This window comes from Gobio gobio (assembly GCF_949357685.1).
Source record: "Gobio gobio genome assembly, chromosome: 15".
NCBI lineage: Eukaryota > Metazoa > Chordata > Actinopteri > Cypriniformes > Gobionidae > Gobio > Gobio gobio.
The window spans coordinates 37,661,705-37,683,054 of record NC_137108.1 but is presented as its reverse complement, the minus strand read 5'-3'; the positions used below and the strand labels follow the sequence as shown (position 1 = coordinate 37,683,054).

Genomic DNA, 21,350 nt, shown 5'->3' with positions numbered 1-21,350 from the left:
GTGCACATTGAAAAGTCCACGGCATAAAGAGAAGATGAGCGTTGAGCGCACAAATCCTAGTCTACTATGTAGCCTATCGGTCCAAACATTCACTGATTATTTGTTTCTTCACAGTTTTTAATTCTGGTTATTGTGCGTGTGATGCTAATTAATAGTCCTTGTGTTGTCACCTGTAGGGTTGCCACCCGTCCCGTAAAATACGGAATCGTCCCGTATTTACAAGCAAAATGACGCGTCCCGTATCAAACCAATACGGGACGCGATTTGTCCCGTATTTTTCACAGGTCCATACATAGTTCAATAAACACATACGGATTTTGCAGTGTGGAGAATACTGATAGCAAATATAAAGAAATCAATTTCACAATAAGTAGCCTAGTACAGGAGCTCATTTGTGCGTGGTTGCGTTTTAGCGGCTTTGTTGCCATAGCGGCGGAGTCTCGAGAACATGCGCTGTGGCGTGTGCCTGTAAACTTGCGCGGTTTTTTAAAAACATGTCGAGCTTGCGTCGCGTCCAACGATTGAACGCAAGAGGATCTCCAGATATAGGCCTAGAGCTGAATATCAAAAAGGTATCAATGGGTCTGTCCAGTAACTCGTGATGAACTGCACACTTTATGAGAAGCATTTCAGTTGCTCAGACTGTCTGACTAGAAGCAGCGGTGACACACACATCCGTGCTTCTAAAGGTATAGGCCTATAGTTTTTTAATGGATAATATATTAATATAATATTCCATACATTATCAGAGCTTGGCAGACAGAATAATTATTTTTTTAGACAGGTTAATTAATAGATTTTAGCTTAATAATTGTTATTATTAATTTATAATTAAGCTAAGCTATATTAATCATACATAATAAATAATCCTGTCATATAAAGTTTGACATTTAAAAAAATATTTAGATAAAAATGGGACAAATAATTACAATTGATAAATTGATAAAATAAAAAATAATTGAATTTTTTTAAATAAAAAAAGTGATTACTGGTTCGGAATGACTGCTTAAAGGGACAGTTCACCCAAAAATGAAAATTCTGTCATTTACTCACCCTCAAGTTATTACAAACATGTATACATTTCTTTGTTATGTTGAACACACAGGGAGAAGTCAATGGTGCCCCCAAAGCAGCCTGGTTACAAACTTTCTTCAAAATATCTTCTTATGTGTTCTGCAGAACAAAGAACCTCGGACAGGTTTGGACATCATCAAATAAATAAAATAATAATGTAAAATAATATAAAATGTGTTCTGTTGCAAGTTTGATCTCATGTTTTCTTATGGTTTATTATTGAGCTGTCAAGTTGTCAATCATTTTTTGACGTAATCTTTATTTCTGTCCTTTATGCTGCAATGGGGTTTTTTTTGGTTGAGGTTGGGTCGTGAATGGGTGTCCCTTATTTTGCCACACTGAAGGTGGCAACCCTAGTCACCTGAGTAGCGAGCACAACATCTTTCAGAAACCGCAAGATAAACTCCAGGAAGATAAATTATTTTATCAACATATCAAGTATTATAACGGGAATATATCATATGGAGTGAGCTTTACCGCTGACTGCTGACTGGAACCGAACGACGCGCAGTTTGAATGCTGAACGGAGAATGACAGAGCAGCGGAGGAAAGACATTCAGCTATGGCTTTAGATGACTTTGTAGGCTACTAGCAAATAATAATATACTAATAATGATTGCTGAAGGATAATGTGACAATATATATTTCTGATGATTATTTAATTATCACGACATGCCTAATCTGAACAAGTGACTGCCTGTCTTGAGTTTTGTCGACAGACGGAGCGGCCGCCTCGTAATTCTCTATGCAGGAAAAACCCTGCTGAGACTAAACAAGAAAGCAAAAATATATATTTTTACTAAGGAAAATGACAAAAAAAAAAGTAACTCACAGTGACTTGGATAAGTTACTTTAATCTGATTACTGGTTTGGAAATAGTAACGCGTTAGATTACTCGTTACTGGAAAAAGTGGTCAAATTAGAGTAACGCGTTACTAAGTAACGCGTTACTGGCATCACTGGTCACGACTGCCCCTAGAGGGTGCTATTACACATTTTCTGAAAGAGTACAGAATCTCTGGATCAAAACACAAGCGAAGAAGCAGAAACAAGCGATAGAAGCTTATGCGCACCAAGTCTCACAAGTCCTGAAAAGTGAAGCAAAAGCATTTTGATCACCCCTGGTGGCTGGTTGGAGTATAGGTGTTAAACCCCGCCCTTTCCGAATGGGACGCGAGCCAAACTAAAAAATCCATTACATCTAAATATTTTTTTTTTTCTGTCAATTTAGGTAGTGCTCATCACACAAACCTCTTCATTTTCCCAGTAAGTTTTTGTTTTAGTTAGTTTTTGCTATAAAACGAGGTGTAACATCATGACTGATAGCTGTGCTTGCGATTGAGTCTGCGGGAGTGTGGGCGTGACCTTGATGCCGTGGCTTCACCTCAGGATAGGCAAAGACCGTTAATGGGATATTTTGGCTTCATTTTTCTACAGTCCATGTTATGCACGTAAAATAATGTGATCATCAAACATTGAACAGCAAATTAATCAAAACTGCCTAACGTTAAAGAAATGTCAAATGAAGGAACAGGACTGAAGCTTTGAGGGTGTTGATTGACTCGATCTACTCTATCTATGTTTTGATCTTCGTTCTAGATGCATTCTTTGACAAACATTTTTTGAACATTTTCTCAGCTTTTTGCTGCTTTTTTGTTTAAAAGTAGAGGTTTTGTTCTTTCTTTTGATATATTGCATGCTCAGATATTCACACAACAAAATATTCTGGGGCATGACATTTTTGAGGGAAAAAAATGCTGGCTGGCAACTAAAAAAAACAAAACTCTGGTGGGGAAAGAGTTAAGGAAAATTATTTTGAGTGCTGTACATCCCACAGAGCAATAACATTTTATCTTATTTTACATATATTTGATTATTTTATATTAATTTTACAGAAAACTGTCATATAGAAGAAGTTCACTGTAAAGCATAGAAAATTTTATATTTTTTCTTGATCATTTGTTGTACTGAATTTAATTGATGCTGATTATAATAAATCATTGTCCAGATGGGATTATTTTCATAACAGTGGCCTAAATTTTCATTATGAAAAATATAATTTCTAATTTCTTTATTTTGATTTTGGGTTTGACCTGGCTGCAGCCTGCAGAACTGGACGGGGCTGCACGTGTCGCTCCGCCTCATACCTTCTCTGATTGGCTTGATCGTCTTTCATAATCATACACGATAGGAAGTGTGTTCGTAGTCGGTGTAGGATGGAGTACATGTCGTTCAAATCTATATGAACTGGAAAAGCTGTGCAGTTTCACAAAGCTTTCAGAAGAAAAAAAACCTCTGTATCTCGCAATGTCCCTGAAATATGGTTTTGCTAAATTAAGCTGGTCTTTTGGCTAACGCATGAACAACCCCACAACATTTAAACAAATGTATTGGTTGGTTATCCACAGGAGGAGGGTCAGGTTTTCAGGTAGAGGAATGAATTATGAATGAAATGATTCATGAAATGTGATTACTTCATATCGCCAAGGAAATGAAAAAGATCATTATAATTTAAATAACATGGCAAGACACACTTATTTTACAGAAGGTGTTATTGGTTTTTATAAGCCATGTAGGGTGCAGTTGTATTATAACTAAATGCCACTGTAATAGGCTAAAGTGTGTGCCTTGTTAATTTAGTTTTTATGAAACTTTCTTTTTCGTCACTACATTGCAAAGCATAATATCAGACTTTTTCAGGAAAACATGCTGTTCCTCATTATTTTAAAGTGAAGAAATCAAGACCCAATAGTGATGTCTGTTTCATGAGCGAATCTTTTGAGTCAATTCTTTTCAATCAACTGGTTCACAAAGAACATTGAATGGTTCATTTGTGAATTCGACGGATCCAAAAGATTAAACTGTAAATGCGAGTCAAGTGAACAATAAACACTTGATTTGGTCTCATCCTGCTCAAATAAGCCAAGATCCAGGAGTAATATGATATTCTCAGATATCAAGTGTGTTCCAAAATATTCATAATAATGTCAGACTGTGCTATAACCTATTTTAGGTCTATCTTTCTTGTGTCACATTAGAAAACTCTTTTACTGGAGTAATATTTTATTAGTGTTTCTCTATTTTAACTTGAGTACAGGGTTTGTGTACACCATGAATAAACATTTCATAATTAATTTCTCTTGCCATTGCGGAACGTAGGCTATTGTTGTATTGTCTATGCATTATAGTGAAGACAACTCCAAACACATTTACTATCATGTATGCCTATGAAAGAAGAAAAATCAGAGTATGTATGGTGCAGCCAGGTCCTTCTCAAATCCTGTGAAGAGAATTATGGGACTATTCACTTTTTCACTTCATAGTAGGGCTGCTGTTTTTCATGTGTTGTTCAGAACATTTCAAGGGTGCTTCAAAAGGTTTATAAAACCATGACCGAACCACTACAAGAAACATTACCTGAGGAGCTGATTCTGTGCATGTGTGACTGCAGCCTGCAAGGAAACTTTCTCTTGATCTCCCTGTATCTCTAATTGTGCCAATCTCATCCTCAAACTATCGTTCTCCAGTTGCACCTCTGAGATGTGTGATCCTGAGAACGCTCCGGGATGGTAGTCTTTCTCATCTTGGGTAGGGGGGAAAGTCTCAGCTGCAGGTTTTTTGGGCTCTTTGGCTGCACCCAAATGTCGCTTGGGCTCATCACGATCGAACCCAGGACCTGAAAGCATGGTTTTCCTCTCCCTCTGCAGACGCTCTACAGTGCGACTCAGCTCCTGAATGGTGCGGCTCTTGGAGCTCAGCTCCTGGGTTAGTCTCTCGATGCGGGTTGCTTGTGCTGCCTCAGCATTGAGTTGGTGACGTGACGGGCTGCGGGCAGGCTTGTCTGTTTGCGTCAAAGCTCGAGCTTGGGCCTGGCGAAGCTGTTCTTGCAGAGAATTCACCTCTGCCTGGAGGGAGCTCTCTTTCTTCTGATGAGCCAACTTTACTTCGTCCAGCTCTGCCTTTAACCTCTGAGTTTGTGATTCAGACAATTCTGATGAGATGGCGTTCTGGTTGTTGGCGTTCTGAGTGTTCTGGTTCCTCTCAGCCAAACGTTGCTCCAGATCTGTGATCTGCTGTTCATATTGGAGCTGAAGAAGAAGAGAAAAACACATGAATTGCAAACATTTTCAATTTAGCTGGCTCAAAATAGCAGTCCTTAAAACCTGATTGCATAAGGGCTGAGTAATATAGCTTAAAAAAACAAGGATGCATTGAATTTATAAAAAAATTACAGTAAAGACTTTTACACTGTTACAAAAGATTTCTATTTCAAATAAATGCTGTTTTTTTTTTGTTTGTTTTTTTTACTTTCTATTCATCAAGGAATCCTGAAAAAAATGTATCACAGTTTCCACAAAAATATTAAGCAGCAACTATTTAGCATTGATAATAATATGAAATGTTTCTTAGGCACCAAATCAGCATATTAGAATGATTTCTGAAGGATCATGTGACACTCAAGACTGGAATAATGGCTGCTGAAAATTCAGGTTTGCCATCACAGGAATACATTAAACATTTTAAACGTATTATAAAAGAAAACAGTCATTTTAAATTGCAATATTATTTCACAATATTAATGTTTTACAGTATTTTTGATCAAATAAATGCAGCCTTGTTGAGAATAAGAGTCTCCTTTCAAAGTATTAAAAAATCTTATCTTATGGACCCCAAACTTTTGAATGGTTGTGTATATCACCAAATATATAGAGAATTTTCAATATATCACAAAGCCTTACTTTGCTTCAGTTTCTATTTTTACTTTTAATATTCTAGTCATGAGGGCACACAGCAGGGTTTAGAGAGGAGAGAAATGCTGCCACTCTGAAAGCACATTAAAGTCCCTGTGCACTTAAGACTTAAAATAGAAACCTAATTTTCTTGGCAAACTTGTTTTTCTGTAAATAGATCGATCCAGCTGTGGGCTGGGCTCTGGTAAACAACATGCTTGGAAAAAGGAAAAGTAGTTTGAGTTGCTTTTTTCTATACTAATTAAGGACACAGCACTTCAGTCAGTGAGATCAGGGTCACCAAGTTCCAACAGTTCAAACTCGTAACCTGGGGCCAGTTGCATAAACTGCTTAGACTAGTCTTAAAAGTCAGTCGTCTATTTTTTTCTTCAAGACTGTTCCTAACTGTTTTAACTGTTACATAAAAAGGCGGATTGGTCTAATTTGAATCAGAAAAGTGATTACCTCTTGACTAACTGATAGTGTCAAATTAGTTCTTAAGACACAGTCTTAACATAGTGGCTAAGTTTATGCAACTGGCCCCTAGTCTCAATTTCAAGGTGATGATACAAGGTGCAACTTTTTGAGCAATGTTGCTGTCAACGAGCAAACAGGTGAGACACAGGGCCCACGACTGATCTAAAGTATCTAGACAGAAATCTGTTGCCCCTTCTCAATGGGAAAGTGCCCAAGCAACATCGCTCGGCAACATAGCTCATAAAGTTTCCCTGTGTATCATCACCTTTAGATTCTATAGATTTAACGTTCAATGCTTTCACACAAAATTCCGACCTATTCAGGACTGAATCTGAAATGAGTACTTTGATTCTGTGATACTGTTGTTCCATTGCTCGTAGACTGCGTTTAGCTGCTTCATCATGGCCCTCTAGCTCTGCCTCCAGTCGATGTACACGTCTCTCCAAAAGAGCTGCTGTCTGGGAGGACTGAGGGGCAGGTGAGGGGTGTACGTCCAATCCGTCTACTTCAGCTCCGGCAGACGCAGCGGCCAAGATCAGGGCTGGCAGGGAGTTTGGATGCCTGCGTTTCAAGAGCTCTTCCATCTGTTTGAGCTGAGAGAGAAAATAGGAACATGAGTGATAGATGGAACAGAATCTAAGAAGTTCTATTACTGATGCAGCCAATTATAAATATTACAAGGCACTCAGGAGGCGGAAATTGAAATCCATTCATCACTTTTTTTTAGCATTATTTTTGTTGCTTTATTTTTAGATAGATACGGAAGTAGTGATTGGAAACTATTAAGGGTTTGTGAAATGTTGCAAGCCAAACTCAAACCTACATGAGCAACACGACTCAAACTGAATAGAAAAAGTGCGCAAACCACTGAGCTAATTAAATACAAAGTTGTTCATTTAGTTAACAAGATTCACATCAGTCAAAGAAAGAAGTTTAACATGAAGAGGAGGTCTTAAGGAGAAAACCAACTATCCAGATGGTCTGTTACTCACAGACATGGTTGGATGATTCCAGCTCTCAGGAAATAGAGTACATTGAACAACGTGCCCTGATGAGATGTACCTGCAGCACAAGGCAACAAGAAAATGTGGAGAGAGACAAAGCTGTGTCTGACCTGTCGTTCCAGGTCCTGGATTCGTTTAGCTTCACCCGCCCTCTCCTTTGTCTTTCTCTGTTGCTCATTGGCCCTCCTGCTGACCTCCATCTTTAGCTTTTCCACCTGCTCAGTGAGCCTTTGAGTCTCAGCGGTGGCGGCTCGGAGTCTGGACGCATCTTTGTCCAGTAGCTCCTGGTTCTCGGCATACCACTGCAGTCTCTTCTTCATCTCTGCAACCTCCTCCCGATGTTTTTCCTGGAGCATCTTTAGCTCGAAACCTTTATCACCTGCCAGATGCTTCAGTCAATATGACAATTACGTCGCCAAAAATAGACTGCCACCGTAAAACTTCCATATCTGAAGCTCTAACCTGAAGTACAGACAGCCTGGACTCTGGCAAGGTCTCGCTCTTTCCTCATCATCTCCAGGTCTACATGCAGGGCTTGTTTCTCCTGTTTTAACTTGTGGATCTCATCTTGCAGTCTTTCCTCCTTTTTCTAAACAGAAAGACTTAGCATAAGAAGCGCACCTAAAATGCTGTCTAGGTAGGCAGCTCCACTAAGTTTTGGAACAGATATGTTAATATGATGTAGTTCTCTTACCTGTGCAGCTTGTACCTGACTTGTCAACTCTGCAATGCTGAAGCCTTGGTCAGCAATGCTTCTCCCTCCGACGGTTCGTTGAATGCTGTTCATGTTCAACCGATCCCTGGTGAATGAATATTCATTGCTTTTATATCAGCTGCTGCAAAGAACGGCATGAATAGTAAAAACCTGCTGTGATATGTACTAAAACACTACTGACACACTTTTAAAAGCACTGACCTGGTGAGGGCAAGCTCAGTGAGAAGTCTCTGGTTTTCCATGAACAAAGCCTCCTCGTTTTGTTTGCTTTGAGCTTGGAGCGCTTTCATTTGCAGATATAGCTTCTCATTCTCCTGTTAAAACCATCGGAAAGAAGTTTCACGCATTTTGCTCTGAACCTATTTGTAGCATATGAATACTAATGACAAAAATGCAAATATATTCAGTGCATGTACTACATTGAATATAGTTCCAGATAAGAATTAATTGGACTTGGTTTCTGGAAAGGCCACGAGTTCTTCTGTAATTACAGGAAATGTGAGAAGTAATTACCAACGTTATTATAATTTCTGAGTAGTAATAGTGTCATTTTAAAGAACTGCGTTTAATTATGCGTCTCATTATGCTGAAATGGTGTATAATGATCTAACAAAATGTGAGGCTTGAGCTTGTGTTGTAACATTCATTGATATTTGTAAGATCTCACCATAAGAGATCTAGGACAAGAGATAAAAAAAAAAACCTAATTATAATAAATGCACATTCATGTGAGCCATGTTTCAGCATGACTCATTCTAATATATGCGAGAAAATGAGCAGAGATGGAGAGAGAGACTCACTTGATGGTAACCCTGAATCAGAGTCTCCTGTTCCTTTATCTCTTTCTCTATGAGCTTGAATTTCTCTTCAGTCACAGGATCTGAAGCTTCGCCAAAACTCCACTTTCGTTTGTTACTGGCCTCCTCGGCGCGGTGTAGCTATGGAATTAGAAATGTAACAGTTTAGAACCTAACTTTGAGAAATGACCAGGAATTGTTTGCTCAGGCTTTAGGCTGTTCAGTTTATTAGGTACAGTAACAAAATATTGATGCTATCATGCTACTTAAAGTCCCCCTGAGGTGAAATCAAGTTTTTAGTGAAGTTCCAAACGTAATTTAGGGAGGAGCGAGCCCATCTAATCTTTCAATCAACAGCCAACAGCCAGAGTATATAAACAGCTGCTTCCCTCTCCTCTGTCTCAGATGTTCCAGCATCCCAACACCTCCCCAAACTCCACTTTTATCTTAGGTATCTTGCCCTACATAATCATTTAGTCACTATGGGGGTATATCAGAGCTCGAGTTGAAGCCGCTTCATCGAGCCCCTCATCAGTAGACAGCAAGCAAAATAAGCTTAAACTAAATATCTTAAGATTATATGGGCAAACAAATTTGTTAAATGTTGTTTATATGTACATGAAATCAGAAACACACAACTCCATTTCAACAACATCATCTCCGTCTTCAACACTCACCGCCTGTCTGGAGGAGATAAGGATGTGGATGAAGCACAACTTCCTCCAGTTAAACAGCTCTAAAACTGAGGCAATTCTTGTTGGCACTCCACATCAAACCCAGTCTTCCTCCATAACTGGTATAACACTCTCTGGTCATGACGTTCCCCTCTCCACAACTGTCACCAATCTTGGTGTAAGATTTGATCCACAACTCAGCTTTGAAGCCCATATCAAAAACCTCTGCATAACATCTTTCTACCATCTCAGAAACATTGCAAAACTCCGTCCAACGCTATCCTTAGCAGATGCTGAAAAACTGGTCCACGCCTTTGTCTCCTCCAGACTGGATTACTGTAACGCACTTCTCACCGGGATCCCTAACAAAAGCTTGCAGAGACTGCAGTACGTTCAGAATAGTGCTGCTAGGATCCTGATGAGAGTTCGAAAATACGATCACATCACACCCATTCTCCATTCACTTCACTGGCTTCCTGTTACCGCCAGGATTGACTATAAGGTCTCCCTTCTAACCCACCAGTGCATCTATGGAAATGCCCCCCCCCCCTATCTGAAAGAACTACTCACACCTTCAACTACAACTCGATCAACAAACTCAAACCGCCTCCTTCTCCCCAAGACAAAGCTCAGCACTATGGGTGATCGGGCTTTCTGTTCTGCCGCTCCTCGGATTTGGAATGCCCTCCCCGACCATCTGAGGGCACCTCAAACTACTGAGACTTTTAAAAAAGGACTAAAAACATTTCTTTTTAGGAGAACTTATGACTTTTAACCATTCAATCTTTTAGTATTTTATCCTTCTTAAATGATCTTAACTGTAGCACTTTGAGATTTGTTCCAAATGTAAAGTGCAGTACAAATAAAATGTATTATTATTATTATTATTATATGTCTATGTGGCGCTTTAATATGCTTTAAGACAAAACGTGTAAATTCATAAGTCAACACCATTGCTCAGTATTTTCGATGTTATGATGAACTATATGCCTTTTTGCCGTTCTGAGTTGTTTAAAGCGTTTCTAATAATACTGATTTTTAGAAGGCAGCTGTCTGACTCTGAGATGGCGAACGGGAACATGGTTTGTGTAACATTAGCAACACATTATTGGCTGTTTGATAACGTAGTCAAGCAAAAGGTTAATCATATTAATTACTGTTATGTGTCCGACGTTGTAAAGAGCGATAACTTTGTGCAGTGTTTACTACAGTAACTTGAGTAAAAGTTGGCAGAGTCGAATCTCTGAGCTGGTGTGAGTGAGGGCGGGCTAATTTGCATTTTCATCGTTCCATGTATACTAAATGAGGCAAGTGTGTAGAGTTACCTTCAAACTATTTTAAGGCATGAAGAGGGTTTTTTTCACAAGAAAAACATTTAAATATGTAATTTTGGTGATCAAAGATGAGTTTTAAGGGATAAAATGATCGATTACAAGGGGATTTTAAATGCATTTTTCAGAAGTAATAATAAAATAATTCTATTTTTTTTGTGTTGTGAATAAAATGTATTCTGAAGCAATATTCTCACCAGTGTTCAATCAGCTTTGACGTATTTAAATCTGCATATTTGTGATATTTTAATCTTTTATAAAGGGCATTTTCCCCTAATCTTATTAAGTATAGGCTGTGCTTCAGCTTTCCTTTTATATTCTTAAATTTAATCAATAAATTAAATTAGAATAAGACACTATAGGGCTGTTGCTAATCAAATGAAATAATTTACACTGAAAAATTACAACTGCATTAAATAATGCTATGAGATTCTTTTAAATATTTTTTGAATATACAAATAAGAAAAGTCCGAAAGAATGTTTAAACATGAAACTAAATCGCCAGTAGGTGGTGGCAGGTGACCGTCTGCATTAGTGAGTCATTGAGTCGATTTGTTCAAATGGCTGATTCGTTCAGTAATGAGGCAGTCGTTTACGAGTCATTGAATCTTTGATTCAACCGTTTCATTCAAAACGCTGAATCATTCACTAACACGCTGTTGCGGTGACACGCGTTCTGCTGTGATCTTTGTTTGGAACTATTTTCGCTGCTGAAATAGAACAAAAACACTCAATATTGCATCTAAAATATAAGTGACTTAATGTTAATAATTGTTTATGGAACTGTCATATGAAATCAATGTCATTTTCAGTATCATATGTTATAAATATAAATAAACTCCACATTTCTACATGTTTACGGCAGTGTGTTAACTGAGTTTCTCAGTGTGAGCTGTGCACATTTGTTTAGATTTCTCCTCGAGAGGCTGCGCGAGCGTCAACAGCGCAATGTTATACTGTAGACCATTTCAAGGACGTAAACGTCAGTTCATTATACATTATATATTATTATCCAAATTAATGCAGAATCATTCTTGCATTTTGATGATTCCATAGTTATTTTTTGTTAATGACGTTTTATCAGGCTACTTGTCCGGTCGGGCAAATAAAATTCTCTTTCACTTGCCCCTTCAGAAAATCCACTTGTCCCGGACAAGCGTTAATGTCGAGCCCTGCATATAGAAGGGGGGAATCTCTTCAACCACCACCAATGTGCAGCATCCACCTGGATGATGCAATGGCAGCCATATTGCGCCAGAACGCCCACCACACACCAGCTTATGGTGGAGAGGAGACAGGGTGATGAAGCCAATCGGTATATGGGGATGATTAGGAGGCCATGATGGACAAAGGAGGCAAATGGGCAAATTTGGCCAGGATGCCGCGGTTATACCCCTACTCTTTTTTGAAGGACATCCCGGGATATTTAATGACCACAGAGAGTCAGGATCGAAGGACGAATGTAAATAGTTAAGTTTTTTAAAATAGCTTTTCCATTTAAAGCTTTTATTTTTGTGACATTGCTGTTGTTGTTGTTTTTTACATAACAATTGCATAAGCCTTTAAACAGAGTGGGCAGAGATGTACTGTCCTCCCCCAGTCGATCTCAAACAGCTTTGGTAAGTCCAAATCATTAAGCCGGTTCGTTTAGACGGGTTCATGTAAATGAACTGGTTACAAAACAAATTCACTTGAATCATAATAAAAATAAAATCTTTAGTTACAGGTACAATTTTTTACCTTTTAAGGCACAAGTGGCCGTCAATCAGGTGGTACCCTTAAAAGGTAAATTTTTTTTACCTCTAAGTAGAGGAAAACAATGGTATAATTGTACCCTAAGGACTAAAGAACCAAATACAGTTATATTTTTTATATGAACAAAATTGTACCTGCACTGTACCTTTTTTCTGAGTGTAAATATGGCTGTTTACCACAGTGATTTCACTATGATAGGTAATTGTCATGAAAATAATTGTGATTAATGACTGAATTGTATTTTTTATTCATGTCAGTTAGAATGTATGGCTTATTTCACACAAAGGAAAAAAGTGTAATGTGTCAAAATGTAATTAATTCTTCTTCCTGTTCTCTGCTGTCAATAATCTTTACTTCTCTTATACTTCACCAGAAGGATGGATAAAATGTTGCATGCCCCCATGTGCCCTGTTTTATGTTCATTTACTGTTGAAAAGTTGAGTTTTAAAAATAAGACTCATTATTTGCCAGTACAACAAAAAGCACTTCCAAATTGAATCACAGCATGGCTTTTAGTAATAATGTTTTTTTTTCTATAAATCTTTGAAGGTATTGAAACAAATAACTAGAATAAACCGTACATAATGCACCTGGGCTAAAAGCACAAGTCATCATCGCTAAGAGTATTGAACAGCTACTTAAACAGCATACAAGTGAAATCTATGTTCATACTGTTGACAGAGCACAGCCATTGAAATATAATGCCATAGACGTTATGATTGCATTTCCAAAACATTCACCTGCAAGTACAGACTGTCCTTTTTACCAAACACGCTTATGCAGCATGTTACAAAACATACAATTTACACTTCAATCATACTTAAGGAGAGCTGCCAGACAGCAGAAGGTTTTCTATTGATCTATGTGCTTTAAGGATGGTTAATAGGCCATGAAAATAGATGCACTTGAGTAGATTTTAAAGGGGTAACGTTACTTCACCCAAAAATGAAAATCCTGTCATCAATTACTCTTATGTTGTTAGAGTAACTTTTGTGTAACTTTTTGTTAATCTTCAAAAACACAACTGAAGATATTTTTAGTGAAATTTTAGAGAAAAGGTCTACTCTGACAGTTCAAAAACTCTATAAATAGTAAATAAATAAATCCATTACATTCATTCACATATAAACAATGATCAGCTAACATACATAGAGACCTCAAATATGTTTAATGAAAGCTCAAACGTACATGCTTGAACCAATGAGGTTTGCTCTTGAGCGCAAAGCAAGCATGCTTGAGCTTCTGTTTACCAAATTTGAGTGCTCTATGTATATTCGCTGATCAATGTTTATATGTGAATAAACGCCTAAATAAAATCTGTTCAACATATAAAGCGATCGTCTTTCTTGGATGAACTGCTCAATTCATATGTATTTATTTTACCATCTCTTTATGAACGTTTTGAAGTGTCAAAGACTTTCAATGGAGAGACAAAATTCTTTCCGATTTTCTCCAAGACGAGCAAAAGTCTTGTGGGTTTGGAACAAGCGTGCCACATGAGTCCTGAAAAGTGAAGCCAAAGTGTCTCAATCGCCCCCAGGTGGCTGGATGCAGTATAGGTTATAAACCCCACCCTCTCCATGTAGTGTAATGGGACATTGAAAAAAAATTATTTGAAGTGTAATTTGATTGTTTAGTTTGTCTAAGATGGTTTCTGTCATTTTAGGCAGTTTTTAATCACACTGATGTTAGTTCAAGTGTTCGTTCTTTAAATAAGTTTGGTTTTAGCTAGTTATTTGATGCTATAAAAACGGGGGTGTGTGACGTCATGATTGACAGCTGAAGATGCCAGCGCCATATTTGGCATATAGGGGCGGCAGTGGCTCGGTGGTTCATGTAGGTTGTCTACAAACCGGAAGGTTGGTGGTTCAATCCCCGGTTCCATCTGACCAAGTGTCGAGATTGTCCATGAGCAAGACACCTAACCTTGCATGACTGACACCGCCGTCGGTGTATGAATGAGTGAGTGAATGGGTGAATGTGAGGCAATATGTAAAGTGCTTTGGATGGCCAAGGGTCTGTTGAAAGTGCTATATAAATGCAGTCCATTTACCATTTCCCATATTTGGATACTGCCGGCTTCACTTACTTCAATGGAAAAGAGTGAAGGTGCGTCATCCATCTTTTTTTACAGTCTATGGTTTGGAACGACATGAGGGTGAGTAATTGAAGACAGAATGCTAATTTTTGGGTGAACTAACCCTTTAAGTCCATAATTATGAAGATCAGCTTACAGAACAGAACCAGCTGGTGATGTAGAGCCATGGCCAAAGAACAAAACTTTCTTATATCATAACATTTTCTAAAAACACCATCTAAACTGTATAACTACAAGAGCTTACCTTGCTCTGTAAAACATAGTTCTCCTGTCTGAGTGCTGCCAGCTCTTGCTTGTGCTCCTCTCGTAATTGGTTTTCCCTCAGATGGAGCTCTCTCTCTTTTTGAGCGAGCTGAAGACGGAAACGCTCCAGCGATGAGCGCTCCTGCTGAAAGGGCATACCACCATCCATATTCTCTTGCATCACCTCACACTGACAGACAAACAGAACAGGTGGTTAATGAGCTGGAGGATTTGATCGAATGCTCTGATTCAGTCCCAGTTAACTTACTCCTGTCACTGTTTCGGGTGTGATCCTGTCTACTCGGAGAGGGCCATTAGCCTGTAGACTGCTGGCTTCAACCTGATGCTGTAGGAATGTAGCAAAGGACTGCACAGATGTCACCAGTTCACTGCTTAGCCTTAAACTCGTATCTAAACCTGTAAGGGATGCAAAAACAACAACAACAACAACAACAAAAAGACAATTTTGATGTCCAATTATTATCAAGCAAGCAAATATGGCTGTTAATTCACAACGAATAGACAGATTTTACCCCAAAAAATGACAAGAAATAGAAAATATGTTACATTAAGACTGCATATTTTAGGACCATTCATTTTTGTTGTTGTTGCATTGTGGCATTATTTTAATTACAACTAGATAAAAAAGTTCGTCGAGACAAACTTTAAGTTGGCTTGGAAAAGCTAGACCAGAAAGTTTGAAATAGTTTGAAAAGTTTGAAATAAATAGTTTGAAATAGTTTGAAAAGTTTAAAGTTTGAAATAGTTTGAGTTTTAGTAGTTTAGATAGATAGATCTAGTATGATTTGCCCCAGTTTACCCCGTCCTAGTATAATTTACCCCAGTTTACCCCGCTCTAATATGATTTGCCCCAGTTTACCCCGCTGTAGTATGATTTGCCCCAGTTTACCCCGCTCTAGTATGATTTACCCCAGTTTACCCCGCTCTAGTATGATTTGCCCCAGTTTACCATGATTTACCCCAGTTTACCATGATTTGCCCCAGTTTACCCCGTGCTAGTATGATTTGCCCCAGTTTACCCCGCTCTAGTATGATTTGCCCCAGTTTACCCCGTGCTAGTATGATTTACCCCAGTTTACCCCGCTCTAGAATGATTTGCCCCAGTTTACCCCGATCTAGTATGATTTGCCCCAGTTTACCATGATTTACCCCAGTTTACCATGATTTGCCCCAGTTTACCCCGTGCTAGTATGATTTGCCCCAGTTTACCCCGCTCTAGTATGATTTGCCCCAGTTTACCCCGTGCTAGTATGATTTACCCCAGTTTACCCCGCTCTAGTATGATTTGCCCCAGTTTACCCCGTGCTAGTATGATTTACCCCAGTTTACCCCGTGCTAGTATGATTTGCCCCAGTTTACCCCGCTCTAGTATGATTTGCCCCAGTTTACCCCGTGCTAGTATGATTTACCCCAGTTTACCCCGCTCTAGAATGATTTGCCCCAGTTTACCCCGCTCTAGTATGATTTGCCCCAGTTTACCCCGCTCTAGTATGATTTGACCCAGTTTACCCCGTTCTAGTATGATTTGCCCCAGTTTACCCCGTGCTAGTATGATTTGCCCCAGTTTACCCCGCTCTAGTATGATTTGCCCCAGTTTACCCCGTGCTAGTATGATTTGCCCCAGTTTACCCCGCTCTAGTATGATTTGCCCCAGTTTACCCCGCTCTAGAATGATTTGCCCCAGTTTACCCCGTGCTAGTATGATTTGCCCCAGTTTACCCCGCTCTAGTATGATTTGCCCCAGTTTACCCCGTGCTAGTATGATTTGCCCCAGTTTACCCCGCTCTAGTATGATTTGCCCCAGTTTACCCCGCTCTAGAATGATTTGGCCCAGTTTACCCCGCTCTAGAATGATTTGCCCCAGTTTACCCCGTTCTAGTATGATTTGCCCCAGTTTACCCCGCTCTAGTATGATTTGCCCCAGTTTACCCCGTTCTAGTATGATTTGCCCCAGTTTACCCCGCTCTAGTATGATTTGCCCCAGTTTACCCCGTTCTAGTATGATTTGCCCCAGTTTACCCCGCTCTAGTATGATTTGCCCCAGTTTACCCCGTTCTAGTATGATTTGCCCCAGTTTACCCCGCTCTAGAATGATTTGCCCCAGTTTACCCCGTTTTAGTATGATTTGCCCCAGTTTACCCCGTTCTAGTATGATTTGCCCCAGTTTACCCCGCTCTAGTATGATTTGCCCCAGTTTACCCCGCTCTAGAATGATTTGCCCCAGTTTACCCCGCTCTAGAATGATTTGCCCCAGTTTACCCCGTTCTAGTATGATTTGCCCCAGTTTACCCCGCTCTAGAATGATTTGCCCCAGTTTACCCCGTTCTAGTATGATTTGCCCCAGTTTACCCCGTTCTAGTATGATAGATAGATAGATAGATAGATAGATAGATAGATAGAAATAGTCAGATGATAGATAGATAGATAGATAGATAGATAGATAGATAGATAGATAGATAGATAGATAGATAGATAGATAGATAGATAGATAGATAGATAGATAGATAGATAGAAAGATAGATAGAAATAGTCAGATGATAGATAGATAGATAGATAGATAGATAGATAGATAGATAGATAGATAGATAGATAGATAGATAGATAGATAGATAGATAGAAAGAAATAGTCAGATAGATAGATAGATAGATAGATAGATAGATAGATAGATAGATAGATAGATAGATAGATAGATAGATAGATAGATAGATAGATAGATAGATAGATAGATAGATAGATAGATAGAAATAGTCAGATGATAGATAGATAGATAGATAGATAGATAGATAGATAGATAGATAGATAGATAGATAGATAGATAGATAGATAGATAGATAGATAGATAGATAGATAGATGAGTTTAATGAGTCTCTATGGCTCAGATGTATTTCCCAGAATGTCAGTTGGAGTGAGTCTGGGCTTCAGTGTTTAGATTTGAATTTTTGACAGTTGAACAGTTTGAAAATCTGAACATTCCGTCAATGAAAGTCTATGGGAGTTTTTCCAAGTTTTAATCAGCTTTTTTAGGAAAACCGTAAGTCGGATCAGTCTAAAAAGATAAAGCAACCCGAGTCAGACTAGTCTGAAGGTCTGAGCCGAGTTTGGTGGATGTAGCTTGAACAGTCTAGGAGGAGTAGCAATTAGTTTTTTAGTCTAAGAAGAATAATAATAACTAGAATGTACATTTCCTGAAGAAAATGTGAGTGGTGCTTGCCGTGGCAAAAAAATCCTCTCGGATGCTATGTTGTGTGTACTGGATTCTCACCCGAAACAAAAGAGGCCACCCCCAAGTCTGTACGATGTTGTGGAGCTGAGATATGTCCTATTCATGTGTTTGTACGGTTGCTAGGGTACTCTATATGGTTGCTATGGAGTGGCTATACAATTTATGGGGTGACATTTAAAGACTATTTGCCAGTCTGAGTCAAAAGACCCAACCCCCATGCCTCTACGATGTTCTGATGCAGAGATATAGGTCCTTGTAAACGGTTGCTAGGGTACTCTGTTTGGTTGCTATGGAGGGGCTTGGCAGCATCCAATGATGATACTGCTTGTCTGTATGAATGATATAAACCAACCCCCATGTCTCTAGGATGTTCTGAGGCAGAGATAGAGGTCTTGGTAAACGGTTGCTAGGGAACTGTGGTTGGTTGCTATGGAATGTTTTGGCAACATTCATTGATGATACTGCTTGTCAGTGTGAATGATATAAACCAACCCCCATGTCTCTACGATGTTCTGATGCAGAGATATAGGTCTTGTTATACGGTTGCTAGGGTACTCTGTTTGGTTGCTATGGAGTGGCTTGGCAGCATCCAATGATGATACTCCAAAGGCTGCTTGTCAGTATGAATGATATAAACCAACCCCCATGCCTCTATGATGTTCTGAGGCAGAGATATTGGTGTTGCTAAACGGTTGCTAGGGTACTCTGTTTGGTTGCTAGGGGGGCTTGGCAGCATCCAATGATGATACTGCTTGTCTGTATGAATGATATAAACCAACCCCCATGTCTCTATGATGTTCTGAGGCAGAGATATAGGTCTTGGTATATGGTTGCTAGGGTACTCTGTTTGGTTGCTAAGGGGGCTTGGCAGCATCCAATGATGATAGTGCTTGTCTGTTTGAATGATATAAACCAACCCCCATGTCTCTATGATGTTCTGAGGCAGAGATATAGGTATTGGTAAACGGTTGCTAGGGTACTCTGTTTGGTTGCTATGGAGGGGCTTGGCAGCATCCAATGATGATACTGCTTGTCTGTATGAATGATATAAACCAACCCCCATGCCTCTATGATGTTCTGAGGCAGAGATATAGGTCTTGGTAAACGGTTGCTAGGGTACTCTGTTTGGTTGTTATGGAGGGGCTTGGCAGCATCCAATGAGGATACTGCTTGTCAGTATGAATGATATAAACCAACCCCCATGTGTCTATGATGATCTGATGCAGAGATATAGGTCTTGGTAAACGGTTGCTAGGGTACTCTGTTTGGTTGCTATGGAGTGGCGTGGCAGCTGCCAATGATCATACTCCAAAGGCTGCTTGTCAATATTAATGATATAAAACAACCCCCATGTCTCTATGTTGTTCTGATGCAGAGATATAGGTCTTGTTAAACGGTTGCTAGGCTGCTTGATAATGGTTGCTAGGGCGTGGCTAGGAAGTATTGAAGGTGACTTGTGATTGGCTGTTGATGCCCCGAGTCAAACAAACCCACCCTCATGTTTCTATGACACTTCTATCAAAAGATATCCCTTTGATCTCTTTCAATGGAAGTCTATGGGATCAGTTGCTAGGGAGCTCTAAATTGTTGCTAGGGCGTGGCTTCATATGTTGACAATCATCCTGAGATAGTGATTGGCTGTCTGAGTAAATTGAGCCCACCCCCTTGTCACTCAGACACTGTGAGCCAGAGCTATGGTCAATACAAAATCCCTATGCAATTTCCCATTGTAAGAGAAACACATGAGTTTTATGGGACGTCCCTGCCCATAGTAAGTCAATGGGGCAAATTTAGGCAGCTCCTGCACCCCAGGGGTACAACTCACACCCCATTGCGATGTGTCATCTTACAGGGCCTGTCAGCCTCTTCAAATGTGGTGACCCACAAGTTTCTACGAAATCCTCGCTTAGAGTTATGACTTGTTAAATGTTTTTTAAATTTTTCCCAATGTTAAGTCTATGGGATTTTTTTCGCTACTTTTTCGCCCCTGGGGCGAACACCGCACCCCCGACCCCTTAGAAAAGATATAGCACACCATTCCCGAATAGGCCGCACGTTTTGACACCTCATTCATGGGTCTGTGACGAAAAATGTGGGAGGAGTAGCGGGACAAAATGTTGTCCGGAATAAGAATAATAAAAATAAACCGATATGGGGTGAGATATTAATATTTAGGGCTTGCTACGCAAGCCCCACTAATATTAATAAGTATGGAGAATAACAATATTGATGCATTGCTTCACAAGCAACACTAATAGGTATGTTTGAGAGTGATGGTGATGCCTTGCTGCGCAAGGCATCACTAAAACTCGTTCTGGGGCTAGATAGTAATAGTGATGCCTTGCTACGCAAGCACCACTAACTAGAATGTACATTTCCTGAAGAAAATGTGAGTGGTGCTTGCCGTGGCAAAAAAATCCTCTCGGATGCTATGTTGTGTGTACTGGATTCTCACCCGAAACAAAAGAGGCCACCCCCAAGTCTGTACGATGTTGTGGAGCTGAGATATGTCCTATTCATGTGTTTGTACGGTTGCTAGGGTACTCTATATGGTTGCTATGGAGTGGCTATACAATTTATGGGGTGACATTTAAAGACTATTTGCCAGTCTGAGTCAAAAGACCCAACCCCCATGCCTCTACGATGTTCTGATGCAGAGATATAGGTCCTTGTAAACGGTTGCTAGGGTACTCTGTTTGGTTGCTATGGAGGGGCTTGGCAGCATCCAATGATGATACTGCTTGTCTGTATGAATGATATAAACCAACCCCCATGTCTCTAGGATGTTCTGAGGCAGAGATATAGGTCTTGGTAAACGGTTGCTAGGGTACTCTGTTTGGTTGCTATGGAGGGGTTTGGCAGCATCCAATGATGATACTGCTTGTCTGTATGAATGATATAAACCAACCCCCATGCCTCTATGATGTTCTGAAGCAGAGATATAGGTCTTGGTATACGGTTGCTAGGGTACTCTGTTTGGTTGCTAGGGGGGCTTGGCAGCATCCAATGATGATACTGCTTGTCTGTATGAATGATATAAACAAACCCCCATGTCTCTACGATGTTCCGAAGCAGAGATATAGGTCTTGGTATACGGTTGCTAGGGTACTCTGTTTGGTTGCTAGGGGGGCTTGGCAGCATCCAATGATGATACTGCTTGTCTGTATGAATGATATAAACCAACCCCCATGTCTCTATGATGTTCTG

At 39.6% G+C, this 21,350-nt stretch overlaps 1 protein-coding gene across 1 annotated transcript in view; it reads right to left on the bottom strand.

The window, feature by feature from the left end:
- cep162 (centrosomal protein 162) overlaps positions 1-21,350 on the bottom strand; it is a 41,010-nt gene that overhangs the window by 2,979 nt on the left and 16,681 nt on the right. Inside the window, exons 14-22 of the mRNA XM_079836251.1 lie at positions 15,167-15,315; positions 14,900-15,088; positions 8,801-8,938; positions 8,202-8,314; positions 7,980-8,085; positions 7,748-7,874; positions 7,396-7,664; positions 6,626-6,874; positions 4,492-5,162 (exon numbers count right to left, since the gene is read on the bottom strand). Coding sequence (XP_079692377.1) covers positions 4,492-5,162; positions 6,626-6,874; positions 7,396-7,664; positions 7,748-7,874; positions 7,980-8,085; positions 8,202-8,314; positions 8,801-8,938; positions 14,900-15,088; positions 15,167-15,315 — 2,011 coding nt within the window. The remainder of the gene's footprint in view (positions 1-4,491; positions 5,163-6,625; positions 6,875-7,395; positions 7,665-7,747; positions 7,875-7,979; positions 8,086-8,201; positions 8,315-8,800; positions 8,939-14,899; positions 15,089-15,166; positions 15,316-21,350) is intronic.